The sequence below is a fragment of the Colobus angolensis genome, unplaced genomic scaffold (genome assembly GCF_000951035.1).
Source record: "Colobus angolensis palliatus isolate OR3802 unplaced genomic scaffold, Cang.pa_1.0 Scaffold98, whole genome shotgun sequence".
In the NCBI taxonomy this organism is placed as follows: Eukaryota; Metazoa; Chordata; class Mammalia; order Primates; family Cercopithecidae; genus Colobus; species Colobus angolensis.
This window is the reverse complement of record NW_012123820.1, coordinates 2,119,980-2,140,970: the sequence shown is the minus strand read 5'-3', so window position 1 is coordinate 2,140,970 and position 20,991 is coordinate 2,119,980. Positions and strand designations below refer to the sequence as shown.

Here is a 20,991-nt window from a genome sequence, read left to right as displayed (position 1 = left end):
TGGGACCCTCCTGGCCAGGTGTGGGATAAAATCTCCTGGTGTGCCCGTTTGCTAAGACCCTTGGTAAAGCACAGTATTGGGGTGGGAGTTACCCGATTTTCCAGGTGTTGTGTGTCTCAGTTTCCCTGGCTAGGAAAAGCTATTCCCTTCCCCCTTGCACTTCCCAGGTGAGGCGATGCCTCGCCCTGCTTCAGCCCTCGCTGGTTGGGCTGCAGCGGCTGACCAGCACCAATTGTCCGGCACTCCCTAGTGAGATGTACCCAGTACCTCAGTTGAAATACAGAATCACCTGTCTTCTGTGTTGCTCGCGCTGGGAGCTGGAGACTGGAGTTGTTCCTATTCGGCCATCTTGCTCCGCCCCCCCGCCTCTAAATATTTTTTCCAATGTCTGCACCATTAGTAATGGAGCCAGAGCGAATAAGATACGTGTTTATTCAGGGTGAACAGTGTTAGTGTAGATGATGAGCAGTATCCCCTTAACATGCAGGGCAAGTCGGGTTCAAAAAATCAAAGCAAGGTAAACAGTCAGGAGACCAGAAGTTCCTGTTGAAATGAGATCTTGTAAGCGAAACACAGAACAACTTGACTGAAGGTGTGTACATTTAATAAAGAGAGCCACATCACAGCATAGGAGAAACTTACATAAGTCACAGGCTTCCTTGGTCACAACCGTGGTTTTCATAACTACTGTTGTAGTGGTAGCTGATTCGTAATGGCATTGGTGGTCCCTGCATCGCCTGACTCAAACCATCATCTTTTATTCTTTCCTCAGAAGCCGTCTGTTCCAGCTAAAATGAGTGCCCCAGAGTTGTTCCAACTTACTTACACTGGTCTACCCCTGAGCCTTTCCCCTCCTGATATTCCCCAAAATACTCCTATCCACTCTCCCAATACACAGTCGGCCTCTTGAAATCCTTCCCCATTGAGCTTGGTCAATATTATCTTTTACGTGAAGACTCTCAGTTTCTCCATGAGAAATTAATCTTGACCTCTCTGTGTTCTGGGAGAAAGTTAAAACTTTGTTTAGCATTAATTAACATTTCTACCTAAAATAGTTTATTATATTTCATTTTCTCCTCAGTTAGATGATAGAATCCTTGAAGTTAATAACCCTGTCATCAAACTCTGTATTCTAGCAGCATACAACCAGTGCCTTTGAATGCATCTGGATCAAAGGCAAAAGTTATAGCAAAAGTTCTGAAAACTGTAAGTGGCTAGTGACATGTGAACTGTATGTAACGCTGTTCTCCTTATTCTAGCTGAGTTGGATTATTCCTCCTACTCCACCTTCAGGCAGTAGATGTCTCTCCCTGGGTTTGCCTGCAGCCTCTATAGGAAGCATCTATGAAGCTTCCTGGTGGAAGTGGTGGTTGCCTTAGTTTTAAGACATCAACTTATAGGTTGAATTAAAGATGTTCAAAAGTGGATTCCCTTCCAGGATCTTTAAATGTAGCCTGGGTTTCAAGGCAGGATTTACCCATGTGTTTGAAATTCCCTTGCTGTGAGTGCTGCATTATCTGCTGTCCTGAATCCCTGCTATTTAGTGCCTTACTTGTGGGCACAAGGTCCTTATCTTCCATAAGATTTATTTGCACACTTGTATTATCTCATGCTGTAGACTAGAGAGTTCTTGAGGGCAAAGACTGTACCTTATATATCTCCACATCATCTATAATCAAATGCAGTGCTTTCAAGTTAGGAACTAGTTAGTGAATATTTATTAAACAGAATTTCCTATATGTAGGGATTTTCACTTGCTTGTGTAAGGGATTTTGTAGAAAAAGGGGAAACTCGTGAAGTCAGTGAATACTAAAGGAGATGATGTGGACGTCAGAGAAGGGTCTGCACATAGTCAATGTAGTGGAGGGTCTGAAGAGGGAAAGGTAGGCCCAAAAAACAAATGAGGCTACCTTACAACTTTCTTGGCAACCCAGTCATATTAGAACACAGAAATCTCCTTATTACATAAACATCCAAATGCTTATCAAAGTGGGATTTGCCCGGTATCTCTTTTCTCAGAATATCACTTGGCCTTCTAGAAATGTTTATACAAGCAATTAATGTCATTCTGAAACTGAAGCATTTGGCCTCTCCATTACCTCTTTCTACTTCATGAGTGCCTCAGGCACAGCATGAAATTTTGGAAAACAACCAAGATTCTTCAATTAATGAGGGTCATATACATAACTGCCTGTACTTTTTGTATCATGGTAAGGAACCCCAAGAGAGTGAGAACAGGAATTCCTCTTTCTGTAGTTTCTGTGCTTTCTGGATGCTGCAGCCTTGCCTTACAAGTAACACTACATCATCTGCCAGACAGCCCCAAGTGGTGGGCCATTCTGTCATTGCCTGTGAATTACTGGTGCTGCAGAGAGAGAGCCACAGGCACCTGCTCACTTTGTGCCTTAAATAATCTGGTGATCACCGTTGGGAGAACAGATTCAACCTTTACGAGGTTTCTTCTTCATTCCAGAGCAGAGGTCTCCAAGCTCACTGTCATGTGTCTCTTTCCTCCTTATAATTACATTTAGTGAAATATTATACATTTTTCTCTTCTAAGTCTTCCATCAGAGTGTATGTAAGTTCCTTAAGGGTATCAACATTTCCTAAATTTAGACCACCTGTAGTACTTACCTACAAAATTGACACTTGGTACATGTAGGCAGAGTTGGAATATGAAATTGTCTAGTGATACTAGGGGGAAAGTAATATTTTAAAAACATGCTAAAACTGTTTTTAAAACATTCCCAGATACAGAATACTTATATGGTCCAATATGAAAAAAAAATAAAGAGGAAATTGCAGTCCATTATCTATGATTCCAATACAAGAGGAATACATAATGAAATCTCTCTGGGGCAATGTGAAAATAAAAGAAAAATCTCTGAGGATAAGCTGAAGAATCTTCGTGTAAAACTGGCACTATTGTTGCAGAAACTTCAACTGGTGAGTGAAAAAATTGTATTTGACAGTAGGAGTAGACTCTACGGAACGAGAACTCATCTAACTTCTCTTAACATTGTCATTCACTTACTGACCTGGACAGTCACTTAAGTCAGCCTTTTCTCTCCACATAAGGATTTCAAAAGCCTAAATAAATGAATTGTGAAAGCATATATTAGAACATTTAGAAGCTCTGTGTTCTTTCGTACCTTTTTTTTTTTTTTTTTTGAGACAGAGTCTCGCTCTGTTGCCAGGCTGGAGTGCAGTGGCGTGATCTCGGCTCACTGCAACCTCCGCCTCCCGGGTTCAAGTGATTCCTCCTGCCTCAGTCTTCCAAGTAACTGGAACTACAGGTGCACGTTCTTTTGTATCTTAATTCAGAATCTTTGCTTGTGCTGTTGGTATAGCATGATCACCCTTGGTGTCCCCTTAATAACATGTTACCAGTAGGTAACTTTTTCAGTTTTTTCAGACAGCGAAATATTTTACTTTACTTTTATTTTAATGCATAAATAAAAATAAACCCTCTTAGAGGACAGTTTGAGAGAAGTCAGGAAACATCATGTAAGTATGGATTACTGTCAGTTTTGTTTATATGTTTTTAATGTATAAAGAATTGAGTTATGTGATAGGTCGAACTAATGAGGAAGAGCCCGTCTTCTATAGCACGTGGAAATGCTGCATACAATACAACAAAACTGAAAATATATGTAGTCAAGATTGAAAGTCTTCCTGTGGATTCTAGAAATAAATTGAGAAATCCAAGCCAGAACGGTGAGCCTAGGGAGCCTGTGGCATTTTGTCCTCAAATATAGGCCCTGAGTGCTGGAACAGGAGACAGAGCCTTCGTGGGCCACGGAAGGTGAGGGGACAGGAACTGAGACCCTTATGGAGGATTGGCTAGAGGATTGGATTGCCTTGCCCTTGAAAGGGCTGGGGAGAGACAAGGAAACTCACCATACATACATCTGTATAACGTGTGAAGAACATGGACCTTGAAGCCAGACTGCCTGGGTCTCAGTCCTGGTTGTAAACATTTAAAAGTGGGAGTCCTTTCCCACTTCAAAAAACTAAATCTTTTAATTTATCTGAAATTTATATTAAGTACAAGACAAAATGCAGAAAAGCTTTTTTGTTGTTGTTGTTTGCTTAATTTAAGTATATTGCCAAAAAAAAAGTCCCTCTCCCCTTTGATGGTCTAGGCAACAGTTAAAATATTATGTTATTAAAATTTAAAAGGATGTTAATGCTAATTTTTATATAAAGGTAATTGTATTTGTGCTTCTATCAACCATACCGCTTCAGCCAGTTTGTCTAGTTTATGTATTGCTATGAGAGTGGGATTTCAGTAGAGCTCCTTTTGGTTCTTGTGGCTGTGAAGGATGCCAGATGTTTTCATGTGTTAAAAGTCTGGTATGGAGCCTAGCACATGGTAGTGTTTCAGTGACGATTATTGTTTCACTTAACAAGTAAACTAGAAAGACCAAAGAAATTCTGTATCCTAGAGATTGAATACCACTTCCTGACTATTAAACAAGTTTATAAAATAATTGACTTTCATAATAGCAAATCCACATTTGGCTAAGAAAAACTGAAAGAATAATCATTTACTACTACTCTGCCAAACCTCTAGGTTCTTAAGCAGCAGCCAGAGGAACCATACTAATTTAATTTACTGTATTCACAAAGTTTGGTAGGCAGGTGAAGGGCTTCAGCCAGCAGAGTATGAAACTCTTTTGCCTAGTCTCAGTGGAGAGGCACTCAAAGGGTTCCTGCCCAAATGTATTACTCTCATCCCCCCACATGAAAGTTCTATTTCACAGTCTCTGATTGCCAGAGCCACTGCAGTAGAGTACAGCAGAGAATCAAGATGAGGGACCCAGAGCAGATAGAGGTGGGGCAGGCACATGAAGAAGCCGAGCATGGAAATAATGTAGCATCCTGGAAGAAGTCTAGTCCACCAGGCAGAGGATAATAGCCAAAAGATCAGATTATATCTAACAGGACGAGAAGTGCTTTGTGTCAGGGTCACAGGGCATTCTTCAGGGTCAGTGAATATTTGGAAGTCAAAGTAAATATCAGCATCACTGTAATCCATCTGTAGGAACAGTATCCCACTCAAAAGCTGGAACTCAGTACAATCCAGCCTTGTTAGAGCAAATCTATGGTAGAGGGAGTAAAGCTGAAGCACATTTTATGGAACCAGAGAAGAGATGCAGAGGCGAGGTTAATGGTGCTAGACACTTAGTGCTGGGATTGCTTCTGAAAGGCCCTTCCTAAAAAATCCTCTTATCTATCCACTCAGTTGGAGAGTTAGTTGATCCCATAGTTGGGCCCAAGGGAATGAGATTTAGATCAGTCAGCCAAGAGGGAACATTAAAGGGGAGCTCAAGCAGTTTGTGGAAAAATGGGATTAAAAGCTAAAAGTAAAAATGTAAACTTTATTTTTCAACATAATCTCCATCAAGGTCAAGACACTTATGTAAACAATGGCAGCAGCCTTTTAGTCCATCTCTAAAGATCTAAGAGTTCTTGGAATTTAACCATGTCAGTGCAGTCTTTTTTACATTATTAAAGAAAAATGGATGCCCTTTACAGATTTTTTTTAAAGATTTTTTAAAAATAAGTCAGAAGGAGTCAGATCAGGACAATAAGGTATGCCTAATGATTTCCTGTCAAAACTCTCACAAAATTGCCCTTGTTTGATGAGAGGAATAAGCAGAAACATTGTCATGGTGGAAGAGGACTCTCTGATGAATCTTTCCCAGGCGTTTTTCTATGAAACCTTTGGCTAACTTGCTCAAAACACCATTATAATAAGCTGGTGTTATTGTTCTTTGGCCCTCAAGAAAGTCAACAAGCAAAATGCCCTGAGTATCCCAAAAAACTGTTGTCATGACCTTTGCTCTTGACTGACCACTGTTGCTTTGACTGGACCTCTTTCACCTCTAGGTAGCCATTGCTTTGTCTTCAGGATCATACTTGCAAAGCCACATTTCATCTCCTGTTACAGTTTTTTGAAGAAATCCTTCAGGATCGTGATCCCATTTATCTAAAATTTCCATTGAAAGCTTTGCTCTTGTCTGCAGCTGATCTAGGCACAATGGTTTTGGCACCCATTGAGTGGAAAGTTTGCTCAAGTTTAATTTTTCAGTCAGAATTGTGTTAGCTGAACTACTTGAGATGTCTGTGGTGTTGGCGATTGTTTATCCATCTTCTCCAGTAAGAGCATAAACAAGATTAACTTTTTCTTGCAAAGGGATGTGGACAGTCTGACACTGCCAGCTTCCTCTTCAACATCATCTCATCCGTTCTCAAGTTATCCATTTATAAACTGCTGATTTCTCTGTTTTTAAAAATTACTTGCCATAGTCCTATAGCTCCCTGAGTCTAATCTCATCCTTCTGTTATAGGCTCTCTGTTGGGGATATTGTCCCCATAAACTTTTCATAAAGCGTGAATAATTTTGCCATTCTTCCACCCAAGCTTCACCATACATTTGATCCTTGTTCTTGCTTCAATTGCAGCAGAATTCATGTTGGTCTGATAGTGGCTTCTTTCAAACTGGCTATCTTATCCTTTTAGTGCCTCAAACTACATCCTGGTCAAATATGTCATAACAACTTAGTGTGCGTTTATTTTTGTTCAAAAATTTTGAAATCCGTGCCTGCATAGTTTTTTCATAATATGCATTTTCCATGAACTTTTTGAAGACCCCCCCCTCACACTTCTAACTGTTCATTGGATCAAGAAGCCCAGGAAAGGAGAGCATGAAATCGCCTCAACAGGGAGCTGAGTAAAAGAGAGAAAGGGAGGACAAAGAGAAGGAGACAGACCAGGGTAGTAAGCCAAGAGCTGAGGGAAAAGACACTGCAATGGAAATAGAAGAAACAGAGAAGACAAAATTTCGCTACTTGTCTATTTTTTGCCTATAAGGCTAAAGATTCATTAATTTTAAAAATAGGAGATGACAGCCTATAACAGAGAAGGATGAGATTAGACTGAGGGGGCTTTAGGAATATAGCAAGTAATTTTTTAAAAAGAGAAAAAACAGTTGTACTAACTTCCACTAAAGAATAAAAAAATGAACCAAGTTTCTAACCACTTGTTAGCATAAAATGACATTAAATGAGAAAACATTTTGAAAGGTTAAAAGCATGATTCAAATGTAAGGTGGCTTTTGTTGCAGCATGAGTCATAGGGAAGACTGTTAGGAAGCTGCCCAAATTACAGGAATAAGCTCTACAGCTTCGTTCCCTGGTGTGACTGTTGCTTCTCTTTTCCAGGGTGGTCCAGAAGGTGACCTGGAGCAGATTGACACTTACTTAGAAGCTTTGCTTAAAGAAGATAATCTCCTCCTCCAGAACAATTTAAATTAAAGTAACTATAGATACAAGACATAGACTCCCTTTAGAAAAAAAATGAAAAGACTCCTGAAAATTAAGTCAGAGAAGGTATTCCCTTTTAAAAAATGCTGATAAGAAAATTGGAAGATTCTTTTAAAATTTTTTCTTTTTTGTCGTTACTGTAAAGTCTATTCTGTTTAACAATAATAAGAAATTTTTTTCAAATAAGAAAATTGTACACTCTAGAAATGGAGACAAATTTACAATTTATATATTCCCTAATCCTATTGTCTAAATCTTCCTTTTCTTTCAGAAATATTAATAATATTTAGAGTTCTCTAATTTTCTTGTGAGCTACTGAAAAAAATGAAAATTTCACTCAAGCTTAAATTTTGTTATTCCTTAAAATATTGTTATTGTAATTTTGTTATTCCTTAAAAAAATTTAAAAGCAGATGTTTTCAAAATCAATATGCAAAGGACTACAGACTCACCTCCTCTTGAAGATGTTGAAAAAGAAAGACTTTATGCCCTTTCTCCACTATAGCCAACACTCAGTTAAGCAGAAAATACAAATCCTCTCAAAACTGAGATATAGCTTATATAATTTTATTATTTTGTCATAGTAAAATAATAAATCTCCTAAGCATAATATGTATACATATTACACATATGTAAAAATTGTTGTTTTACATTTACATATACATAAAGAAGCATGTTTTTACTCTTTTCTTGATAAGTGGTTGTGTTTTTTTGTTCAGAAATGTCTGAAACTGTAGACAAAAACAATAAAACATTTAATATTCATTTGTGAAACTGTATAATTTTAATTTATGTATATGAACATAGCAAAAGCCTGGAACATGGAAATGGAATATGCTAAACTCTTTATTTCATTTTTGCCTTTAGCCACTTAAGTACTTTTCTCAAGAGGCATGTTTTTACCAGTTACTTGTAAATCTATCCGCAATCAATATCTGTAAAACCATATATATCATGATATAGCTATAGATACGGATGTAATAGCATCCAAAAGATGGGGCTGTTGCTTTTTCCACTCAATATACCTTCAAGACCATTCCATATTGAGACCAATACATGTAATAATACATATATATCGAGAGATAATGAGATAACCTCTCATTATCTTCAACTGCTCCTTATTATTTCATTCAATGGAAATACTAAACCTGTTTAACCATTTCCTTATCAATGCATGTTGTGGTTTTTATTGTTCGTTTGGATTCACATATGCACAACAGTGAATATCCTTATAAATTTGTTCACACAGGTACAATTATGTCTGTCAAATGTCTCAGCAAACGAATTGCTGGATCAAAGAGTATATGCATTTTATATGAATAGATATTGCCTGATAGCACTTTGAAAAAATTGTGTTAGTCTACACTCCTACAGCAATGTATGAGTTCCTGTTTCCTCACACCTTCACCTACCTGGTGGATTACCAGACTTTCTTATCTTGCTGATCAAACAGGTGAAAAGTGGTATATCCTTGTAGTTTGAACATACATTTCTTATACTTTGAGTGTGATTGAGCATCTTTTCATATGTTTAAAAGTCATTCAGATTTTTAAATTTGGACTTTGTCAATTTTTCTACTTGGTGGTGGGTATTTTTCTTATTGATTTGTAAGAACTGTCTTCACATTAGGGATATTATCTTTTTTATGTGATATATATTACAGATATTTTCTTTTTCTTTTTTTTTTTTTTTGAGACGGAGTCTCACTCTGCTCTGTCGCCCGGGCTGGAGTGCAGTGGCCGGATCTCAGCTCACTGCAAGCTCTGCCTCCCGGGTTTACACCATTCTCCTGTCTCAGCCTCCCGAGTAGCTGGCACTACAGGCGCCCGCCACCTTGCCCGGCTAGATTTTTGTATTTTTTAGTAGAGATGGGGTTTCACCGTGTTAGCCAGGATGGTCTCGATCTCCTGACCTCGTGATCTGCCCATCTCGGCCTCCCAAAGTGCTGGGATTACAAGCTTGAGCCACTGCGCCCGGCCTATTACAGATATTTTCTAACAAACTTTTTGTTTTGGTTTTTATGGTGTTTTGAGTCATCTGGGATTTTTTAAAAGATTATGATTGAATTTCCTTTTGTTTATGGTTTCTGTGGTCATATTTAGAGAGGACTCTCCCATGCTAAAATTATAAAACAATTTTGCTTTGTTTTCTTATAGTGATTTATATTGTTAAACCTATGATTCATCTAAAATTTATTTTGGAGTGAGAAGTAAGTTAGAAATCCTTTGTGTGTGTGTGTGTGTGTGTGTGTGTGCGTCTCCACATAGCCATAGCTTTGTACCAGAATTATTCATTGATAATCAGTTATTTCCTACTGTCTTACCATACCACCTTTACTGCATATTAAATTCTTATTTGTAATTGAACCTAGTTTAAAAAAGAATCTATTTATTTTTCATTGAGTGCTTCATCTTTTCTCATGCCAGATTCATGTTGTTTTTGGTAGGGCTACTTAATAATTTTATTTTTCAAAAGTTTTTGTGTATTTTTTTATGCTTGATTCTCAGAATTACATTTTGTAACCACCACTACCCCTCAAATTCTATTTATGTTTTTTAGATGGGGGTTTGTGGTGATAATACAGATTAATATAGAGAGAACTGATATGTTTTTTAATATTAAGTTTTTCTACCCAAGACCAAGATACGCCTTTGCATATCCTCAAGTCTTCATTGAAGACTATACTACCATTTAAAAATTTTCTTCAAATACATCTTTCACATTCCTAGTATATTTATTGCAGTTAGATTTATTTTTTAGCCTATCATAAATGGAGGCTTTTTCCCATTATCTTATGACTGGCTAATGTTCTATACAGCAAGACTCCTGATTTTTGGACTTCAATACTGTATTCAATATTAGAATTATTATTTTACAAATAACCTTAAAGTTTTTTTCTGCATCAGCAAATGATGATTATGCAGGTTTTGTTTTTGTTTCTTTTTTTTTTTTTTTTTTTTGTTTCGAGACAGAGTTTCACTCCTGTTGCCCAGATTGGAGTACAGTGGCACCATCTCCGCTCACTGCAACCTCTATCTCCTGGGTTCAAGCGATTATCCTGCCTCAGCCTCCCGAGTAGCTGGGATTACAGGTGCCACACCACCATGCCGGACTAATTGTGTATTTTTAGTAGAGCCTGGGTTTTGCCATGTTGGTCAGGCTGGTCTCGAACTCCCGACCTCAGGTGATCCACCTGCCTTGGCCTCCCAAAGTGCAGGGATTACAGGTGTGAGCCAGTGTGCTTGGCCAATTTTCTTTAAAGTACATTTATATGAAGAAACAGTTTCTGGATCTCAGGTCCTTATATTCTTGATCCATCCAAAGTTTTCCTTCTTCAAAGGATTTTCGTGCCTCCTTGAAAACTTTTACTACCTTCCTCTGCCGTCATCTGTATCCATTTTTTCTTTAATTTAAAAATTAGTGATTAATAAATGTTAATGATGATAAGAAGTCAGTGCCTCTGAGCATCCTCTGGCAGACCTTTAGAAAGAATCTTAAAGGGGACTTCCCCAAAGAATGCTTTTTGAAAATTCTAGCAGGATATTTCTCTCATTCCAAGGTGAATAATCTCGAGGCTGAGTCCTCACTGTCTCCCCTTTGTCCTTTTTGCTGTCTAAAAAAGAATATCATTCACTCTAATGGTTTCAGGTAATTCCTTCAAATTGATATGATAAGTTTCACATTCTATGACCTTATTTTCACCTTTTTTTTTTTTTTTTAAAAGACAGAGTCTCACTGTCGCCCAGGCTGGAGTGCAATGGCACAATCTCAGCTCACTTACATCCACCGCCTCCAGGGTTCAAATGATTCTCTTGCCTCAGTCTCTCGAGTAGCTGGGATTACAGGCATGCGCCACCATGCCCGGCTAATTTTTGTATTTTTAGTAGAAATGGGATTTCACCAGGTTGCCCAAGCTGGTCTTGAACTCCTGACCTCAAGGGATCCACCCACCTTGGCCTCCCAAAGTGCTGAGATCACAGGCATGAGCCACTGTGCCCAGCCCTATTATTTAACTCTTAATTATGACATCAAAATGTCCCATTGAGAGTCTACATTGATATGTTTGAAACAAAATTAACCATATTCACCATAACCACCACCACTTCTGGTCAAGGCAATTCATTTAGGCCCCGATGGCTCCTTCTTAGGATTCAAGGATTTTATAATAAACAGATTGTCAGGACTAAGGAATAGGGACAAAGACAGAAACCAGGTGTATGGTGTATGAACTGGGCCAAAATGGAAATAAAAGAAAGAATTGAGTGAGGTTAGAAAAGGAGAACTGGAGACCAAGCACTGTGACTCACACCTGTAATTCCAGCACTTCGGGAGGTCAAGGCGGAGCACAAGGTCAGAAGACCGAGATCATCCTAGCTAACACGGTGAAACCCCATCTCTACTAAAAATACAAAAAATTAGCCGGACATGCTGGCGGGTGCCTGTAGTCCCAGCTACTGGGGAGGCTGAGACAGGAGAATGGCGTGAACCTGGGAGGCGGAGCTTGCAGTGAGCCGAGATCGCACCGCTATACTCCAGCCTGAGCGACACAGCAAGACTCAATCTCAAAAAAAAAAAAAAAAAGAAGGAACTATAATTCAGGAGTAACAGAATTATATTCCACCTGGGGCTTTTTAGTTCTAAGTATGGTTGGTAGCAAAATGGGTTGAGGACCACACAAAGCATTCATTTCCACTACTGGACCTTGGATATGGACCTGGACCTTAGGTCCATTGACCCTGTTCTTAAATTCATTGGCAAATGGGGCTTGGTTAGGACAAGATTAGCCAGATTAGAAAACTGGAGTGAGATAAAGCTCGCAGGCCAATGGCACGTGTAGATACTTGAGAGACCAGAAAAAGGTAAGAACAGAGGGTGGGGAAGAGAATGGAAGAACACCACCAGAAGACACAGCCCAGTATGTTCCTTTATCTGACTACGATATCTCAAGTTCTTCTTACTACTATTTGATTCTCTCTACCTATTTTTCTCTCTTATACATAGACTTCTTTTTAATAATACTCAATGTATGGTTTTTTCATGTAAAAATGTCATCTAAATTTATCTTCACAATACTCAGGTATGAAAAGGCAGATACTTTTATTCCTATTTCACAGATGAGGAAACAGACAAGAATGATAGTAATGTTTCAATGTAGTTAATAAGTGGTAGAACAAAGCATAGAATCTAGGCTTCCTGATTGCACCTCAAAGTTCCTGCCATTAGACCCACTGTACCACTCCATAATATTGGCAAAATTGATGGCTAACAATATAACAGGGGTCACCCTCTCTAAAATATTGCCTCTTCCCTTCCCAAAAAACTATGTCTCTGCATGACTGTAAGCATGTTAGTTACCAAGTGCCAAGTGACCTTGGTTTTAAAACTGGGCAGATGAGTTAATCTCACTGGCTTTCTATTCTTATTTAGCTTGTTGCTGTAAGAGGTTTAGAGTAGCTTTCTCAGGGCATATGTTAGCCTTCAGTTTTAGTGAGGAGTAAGGGACTAAATCCAGCGAAAACTTACGTGAAAACAACCTGAGGAAAAGCTGTAGACTGTGAGTCAAGATGGGGAATGGCAAATCTGTAGCTGGTGATCAGAGAGCAGTTCCTACACAAGAGACCCATGTGTGGTACAGAACATTTATGACGGAATATCCATCCGGCCTGCAAACACTACATGAATTTAAGACACTTTTGGGTCTGCAAGGTCTGAATCAGAAGGCCAATAAACATATTGATCAAGTTTATAATACCTTTGACACGAACCAGGTAAGGTTTTTTACTTTTCATTTCATTGGAAAATGCTATGGTTCTGCACTCTTTCCTTTTTTCCCTATAAAATAGCCTTAAGTAAAATGTGTGCATCCCACTGAATAGAGAGGTCTTCAGACAACTCACAGCTTGTAGGTAAGTGAGTCATTAAACACTTTTAGTACTGAAGGCATGAAAATAATTGGGAACTAGCCTCTCCCACCCTAGGAAGTGTTCTGCATGTAGGGAGTTATTTTAAAACCAAATTAAATCTCGGCATGGAACTCTAATGCTATCATTTAAATAAATCTAATAAGTACAGATTGATTTACAAAGACTGTTTTCGAAGTATTTAATGCATTGGTGACATTTTATAGAAATTACAGGACTCTGCTTTTAAAAGTGATTGCATCTAGATTGGCAGATATAATCCATACAAATTAGCCAACATGTTGTCTGTACTCAAATCAAAAGTTAGAATGCTTCATACTACTTTTTTCCCCATAGTTGACCAATTTAGTTTGGGGAAAATGGAAACTTAACAGTTTTAAATTCAGACAAATTTTTGTTTCTAAAGATTGTTACTCAACTATTGTCTTGAATTTACTCATTTCTGAGGAGCTGTAGTGAATTTAATTTCATTTCTTGAAAAAACAGAGAAAAGAAGATATGGAATTGAAAAAAAAAAAAGAGAGAGAGACAAAAAAGCAACAACCTGAAATATCAGGCTCAGGTTCTGCCTGCTTTTCCTTGTTTATTTTGGTTATTTTACTGTGGATTTGTATATTTCAAAATGTGTAGATGTTGATTAGAATGAAAAGGAACAGAGAAAATGCTAATAGAAAAGAAATGACTTTAGAAGGCCATCCAACTGATAATAGAAGAGAAAGAAGGAGAAGTAAACTCAATAAAATTTTTAAAAAACTGGTTGTTCGATAGGATGTTTAGAATTTAGCACAGTCCTTTAAACCAAGAAGCAGGTGACTTAAAAGGAGATAACAGGCAGGAACTTGGGAAAATTAAACCTGTGCAAAATTAACAGCTTTTTTTTTTTTTTTTTTTTTGAGACGGAGTCTCGCTCTGTCGCACAGGCTGGAGTGCAGTGGCCGGATCTCAGCTCACTGCAAGCTCCGCCTCCCGGGTTTACGCCATTCTCCTGCCTCAGCCTCCCGAGTAGCTGGGACCACAGGCGCCCGCCACCTCGCCCGGCTAGTTTTTTGTGTTTTTTAGTAGAGACGGGGTTTCACCGTGTTAGCCAGGATGGTCTCGATCTCCTGACCTCGTGATCCGCCCGTCTCGGCCTCCCAAAGTGCTGGGATTACAGGCTTGAGCCACTGTGCCCGGCCAGTTAACAGCTATTTTAATCCTTGTAGCAATGTCAGGAACAGATTTTTTTAGGACATTATGTTGTGATCTTTTGTGCTTTGTTACCAAACATAGTTAAGCACTGCCTGTTTAGCATGACAGTGCTTTCCTCCTCATAAATTTTACTTAGTGTCGATGCAAGCAAAAGGCAATCTTCAAGGAACTGACAAATCAGTGGGAAAATGTGGCAGATTCCGCTTTTTAATCCTGAAATGTGTTCCAGATACTATAAGCATGCTGCCATGTTGTCTTTATTTGCCTCTGCCTGTGTATGTGTCTCTTAGCTCTCAATCTCACTTGGTTCTTTCTTTCTCTCTGTCATTCTCTGTGCTTCACTCTTTGTATGGCTGCTGTAAGCAGCCCAATATCAAGATGAAAGTCTGTTGCTCTAGACAGCAGCTTCTTAGGCTCCGAGTACTCCTGAGAGGTTAGAAAATGAGCTATCATCGAGTTTTACAGTTATTCTCCAAAGGTATTGATGTCATATCCCATGCCAGCAGTTTGGTTGCTAGCCCAGTATTTGTGAACATTGTACATGTCAGTGGTTCACATGCAAGAACAGGAACATGTGGAAAGGAGTGCTGGGTGGAAGCAAGGATCTGCTGCCAGATGAAGCAAACTGGCAAGGAAGCAGGGGCGATGTCCAGACAGGTGTGTGTGTCCTCAGTGTGAGAGCCCTGTCAGTGTCCACCACAGGAATGGCCCGACCCATCCCGGGAGCTTAATTTAGATGGCTTGGAAGTTCTGCTGCTATTCATCAAAGACATTTTATGTTTGCTTAGGAAGGAAGTGAGCCTAAGCAGTAATGACAAATGCTGCAAAAGGTGTGGGGAATCTCAACATAAAATCAGGTGGTAAAATGACAAGAGTAAGGATTGTTCATTATCAAGTGATATTAAGAAATGATGTGCAATTATGCACAGAAAAAGTCGTATATTTAATTAGATGAATTGATAAAACTAGCATCTGTCCAGAATCCCCAAAGATTTACTATTTCTATGCAACTTCTCTGCAGTTTTCTTTTTTGCTTTGTGTTTTTATAAGTTTGACTTTATTTTTTAAATTTTATTTTTAAAATGAATTTTATTGTGTATGTCTAAGGTATACAACATGTTGTAGGATACATATGGATAGGAAAAAATGTTACTGTACTGAAGCAAATTAACATCCATCATCTCACATAGTGACCCATTTTTTTGGGGGGGGGCATCTTTGTGGCAAGAGCAGTAAAATCTACTCATTTAGCATGAGTTGCATATAAGTACAATTTTGTTACTGTAGTCCTCGTGGTGTGTAATGAATCTCCAGACTTGTTCCTCCTACATATCTGCTACTTGTATCCTCTGACCTACATCTCCCCATTTCCTCTTCTCCTACCCCACTCCTCGTAACCACTCTATTTGATTTTTTTTTAGATTCCACATGTAAATGAGATCATGCAATATTTTTCTTTTTCTTTTATGTGCTATAGATGGAAATTATTTTAAAATGCATGTCATACTTTTCTACCTCCTCAAAGTGCTGGTAAAGCACTTTCTTGATATATCAGGGTCATTATTATGAACAGCAGTTGTTACATTCTGTGTAATACCATGGGACACCCATTCCCACTGAAGTTTCTGGAGCTGTTTCCTAATGTTAAAAACCCTGAAAATTTGTGCTTTTATCATTGTATTTGCTTTTTCTTGTTGTTCTGTCTTTTCTCCTGCTGCCAAACTCACATTTCACAGCTTTCTTATTATAATATTAATGAGCTTTTGATTTTTTTTTTTTTTTTTTTTGGAGACGGAGTCTAGCTCTGTCGCCCATGCTGGAGTGCAGTGGCGCGATCTCGGCTCACTGCAAGCTCCGCCTCCCGGGTTTACGCCATTCTCCTGCCTCAGCCTCCCGAGTAGCTGGGACTACAGGCGCCCGCCATCTCGCCCGGCTAGTTTTTTGTATTTTTTTAGTAGAGACGGGGTTTCACCGTGTAGCTCAGGATGGTCTCGATCTCCTGACCTCGTGATCCACCCGTCTCGGCCTCCCAAAGTGCTGGGATTACAGGCTTGAGCCACCGCGCCCGGCCGAGCTTTTGATTTTTAATGTGCCGTTTCTAACCTGGCTTTGGATTGTATTCAAGCTAAGCAACCCTATTAGGATAGTGCTTAAAATAAAAGTAAATACATTCTGAGATTTAGAGCATAAAATTTATAATAATATTTTTTAGCTAATCACACAGCATGGTGGGTTTCTCCTTGGCATTCAATAACAATAACACTTTCTGAGTTCAAGGATGTGGGGAAAAGAGAGCTTACACACTGTTGGTGGGAATGTAAACTAGTACAGCTATTATGGAGAACAGTATGCAGGTTCCTCACAAAATTAAAAATAGAACTACCATATGAACCAGAAATCTCACTTCTGGGTATATATCTAAAGGAAATGAAATCAATATGTTGCAAGGTTATCTGCACTCCCATGTTTGTTGCAGCACTATTCACAACCGGCAAAATTTGGAATCAACCCAAGTGTTATACATCAGCAAATGGATGGATTAAGAAACTGTGCTGTGTATATGCAATGGAATACTATTCAGCCTTAAAAAACAAGGAAATCTTGTCATTTCCACAATATAGATGAACCTGGAGGACATTATGCTTGGTGAAATAAGCCAGACACAGAAAGACAAGTAAGGCGTAATCAACCTCACTGATACGTGGAGCCTAAGAAAGTCAAGCTCATAGAAGCAAAGAGTAGAATGGCTGTTGCCAAGGACTGGGGTTGATGGGGCAGAGGAGTAACAGGGAGATGTTTGTCAAAGGGTAGAAACTTTTAGTTATGCAGGATGAGTAAGTTCTGGGCATCTTGTACAGCATGGTGACTACAGGTAATAAAATATTTCATACTTGAAAATTGCTAAGAAAATCTTAGATATTCTCACCACAAAAAAGATAAGTATGTGATAAGGTGATGGATATGGTAATTAGCTTCATTTAATCATTTCACATTGTATACACATATAAAAATAACATATTGTGTACCATAAATATATATAATTTTTATTTGTCAACTATTCCTTAATAAAGCTGGAAAACCCACTTTTTGAGTGGTTTTGATGTGCCTGACACTGTTCTAGGTGCACTGAATAGATGAACACATTCAACCATTACAATGGTAATGGAACCTATTTTATAGTAATGGCCATGGCCTTGGCACCTCAGACCTTTGGGTCTTTAGAATTCAAATTTTGCTTGCCCTGAGTCCGTGCTGCCTGGGCTTAGACTACTGCCAATGATTGAGTGCAACAAAAATACTAAGGCTGGGTTATTCGTAACAGACAGGAGAGTCCTCTGTCTACAGGCTTTGGCTCAGGGATTCCCTGGCAGCTTTGCTGGACCTTGGGTTGCAGGAATGCTTAGGACACTTCTACCAACCTTCCCTCCCTCTCTTCTTCACCTGGATCAGATTAACATCATGGTCTGACAGCTGGCTCAGCTGTTACAGACTCCCTCCCTATTTCCTTCCACACATACATTATTCCAAGTAAAATCCTTAAATTGAGTTGAATAGGTCTACTATCCTATTAATAAGACTCTCAGAAAAAGAGGCCAGAGAAAATAGAAGATTATGACAAAAGAAATCAGAAAAAATGGCCACTGCGGTGGCTTATGCCTGTAATCCCAGCAGTTTGGGAGGTCGAGGCAGGCAAATCACTTGAGGTCAGGAGTTCAAGACCAGCCTGGCCAACATGATAAAACCCCATCTCTTATTAAAAACACAAAAATTAGCTGGGTGTGGTGGGGTGCACCTGTAATCCCAGCTCCTTGAGACGGTGAGGCAGGAGAATTGCTTGAACCTGGGAGGTGGAGGTTGCAGTGAGTTGAGATTGCACCCTTGTACTCCAGCCTGGGCGACAGAGTGAAACTCTGTCTCAGGAAAAAATAAAAAAAAAAAAGGAAAAACCAGAAAGATTTCCCAGATCTATTAGACACAAGTTTCACAAGGCCCAGCATAATATGCAGAAAGACGTCAACATACAGCATGTTCTGAGAAATTTTTTAAGAAGGGTAAAGAGAAAATCCTAAAGTCTTCAAGAAAGGAAAGAAAACAGAAATAGAAACCAAAATAGCATTGAGCTTCTTAACACCAACACCAGAAGCTAAAAGTGGAAAAAAAAAAACCTTCCAAAATTCTCAGAGGAAATTACCGAGCCAAATCAAACATGAAGAGAGAATAAAGACATGCAAAGACTAGAAAATTTATTTCACACTTACTTTTTTAAAAGGAAGCTCTGGAGTAGGTGCTCCATCAAAAATGAGGGTTTATTTGTCTGTTCTCACTGCTATAAAGAACTGAGAGTCGGTAATTTATAAAGAAAAGAGGTTTAATTGGCTTACAGTTCTGCAAGCTGCACAGGAGACATGGCTGGGGAGGCCTCAGGAAACTTACAATCATGATAGAAGGGTGAAGCACGTCTTTACATGGTGGCAGGAGAGAGAGGGTGGAGGGGAAAGTGCTACACACTTTTAAACAACCAGATCTCGTGAGAACTCACTCACTATTGCGAGAACAGCAAGGGGAAAAGTGCCCCATGATCCAATCACCTCACACCAGGTCCCTCCCCCAACATTGTAATTGAAGATTACAATTCAACATGAGATTTGGGTGGGGACACAGAGCCAAACCATGTCAGAGGACATATATCAACAAACAGGGAAAGAGCAATCCAACATAGGAAATCAGGTAAGGGCAGTCTCAGGATCATAGAACAGGAAAGTCCAGATCAACAGCTATATGCCGAAAACCCGTTCAGCTGCTAATCCCAATTGAGAAGGAAAAAGGGGGACCCTGGGGGGAAGACCTTAAAAAATGACATTGATGAATCAGCTACTATGTTTGCGGATTTCAAAAGCAATATTAAATTGTTAATAGATATTTAACAAATCTGATGCTGCATTTGACTAAAAATAACAAGGCTAAGTACAAGAAAAACTACCAAAATTTAAAAGGAAATACCTTAAACATATTTATTATGAAAATTTTCCACATACAAAAGTAGAATAGCTCTCATAGACCCATCACTCAGCTTTAGCAGTTATAAAAATTTTGCCATTTTTGTTTCATTTGTCCTACATGTTTTCTGTTTTTTTAAAAAGAAAAAATATTCCAACATTATGTAATCTGTCCTAAAAATATTTATTATTCATCTATACCAATAAGGACATGTTTAAAACATAAGTACTATGCCATTAGCATACCTAAAAATAACAGTAATTCTATCTTAAACTTTAAATTGACAAATAATAATGGTATATATTTATGGGGTACAATGCTATAGTATGATATACAGTTGACCCTTGAACAACACAGGTTTGAACTGTGAGGGTCCACTTACTCACAGATTTTCTTCCTTCTCTGTCACCCCTGAGACGGCAAAACCAACCCTTCCTCTTCCTCCTCCTCAGCCTACTCAAACGTGAGGATGTCCTGATGAGGATGAAAACCTTTATCATGTTCCCCTTCTACTTAAAGAATAGTAAATGTATTTTCTCTTCCTTCATAACATTTTATTTTCTCTAGCTTTATTGTAAGAATACATTATACAGTACACATAACATAGAAACTACTTAGTCAACTGTTTCTGTTATAGGCAAGGCTTCCAAGCAATAGCAGACTATTAGTAGTTAATACATTGTGAAATGATTAACTCAAGCAAATTAAAATATCCATCATCTCACATACTTATCATTTCTTTGTGGTGAGAACACTTAAAATCTACTCTTTCAGTGATCTTGAAATACACATTATTATTAACTAATAATTGCCAATATCATCTACTACCCAGTCTATGGACTTTTTTTTTTTTTAGATTCTTGATTTGAGCTAGGATCCAAACAAGGTGCTCATGTTGCAATTGTAGTTATGACTCTCAAGTCTTCATTTTTTTTCTGCAATAATTCTCTAGTCATCTCCTTCCCTTTTCATGCCAATGATTTGTTAGGGAAAGTGAGTCATTGGTTCTGTAGAATATCCCACATTCTAAATGTATCTGATTGTCCTCTTGTGTCATCTAACTTGCTTTTGGTTCTTCATATTATCTATAAACTGGTATTTAGCTGTAGAAACTTAAATAGATTCAGGTTGTTTGGCAAGAATACTTCACAGGCACATAATTATTGGTTGTCTTACTTTAGTGAATTGTCTGCTAGGTTCAGGTGATGTCAGGCTGATTACAATGAGGCACTTACTAACTCCATGTAAAACAAGGAAGTCAATAATTTTGGTATGCTACAGCTATGCAGAGAACAAAATGTACCATAGGCTGGGCACGGTGGCTCACGCCTGTAATCCCAACACTCTTGAAAGGTCAAGAAGGCTTGAGTGCAGGAGTTTGAGACCAGCATGGCCAACATAGCACAACCTTGTCTCTAAAAAAATACAACAAAATGTAGCTGGGCACAGTGGCTCACACCTATAGTCCCAGATACTCAGGAGGCTGAGGTGGGAGGATCGCTTGAGTCCAGAGGGGCTGAGGCTGTGGTGAGCAGTGATTGCACCACTGCACTG

At 38.7% G+C, this 20,991-nt stretch overlaps 2 protein-coding genes across 3 annotated transcripts in view; both read left to right on the top strand.

Moving 5' to 3' along the window:
• The window catches only part of MORC1 (MORC family CW-type zinc finger 1), a 173,583-nt gene extending 165,479 nt beyond the window's left edge, over positions 1–8,104 (top strand). Inside the window, exons 27-28 of one of the 2 annotated variants that reach the window (XM_011932752.1) lie at positions 2,752–2,946; positions 7,230–8,104. In XM_011932752.1, the coding sequence (XP_011788142.1) occupies positions 2,752–2,946; positions 7,230–7,322 (288 nt within the window). In that variant the 3' untranslated portion in view covers positions 7,323–8,104. The remainder of the gene's footprint in view (positions 1–2,751; positions 2,947–7,229) is intronic. The other variant, XM_011932753.1, reaches the window with a different exon arrangement.
• Positions 8,105–12,761: 4,657 nt separating this feature from the next.
• GUCA1C (guanylate cyclase activator 1C) overlaps positions 12,762–20,991 on the top strand; it is a 48,115-nt gene continuing 39,885 nt past the window's right edge. The window contains exon 1 of the mRNA XM_011932750.1: positions 12,762–13,098. Within this exon, the coding sequence (XP_011788140.1) occupies positions 12,895–13,098 (204 nt within the window). The 5' untranslated portion in view covers positions 12,762–12,894. The remainder of the gene's footprint in view (positions 13,099–20,991) is intronic.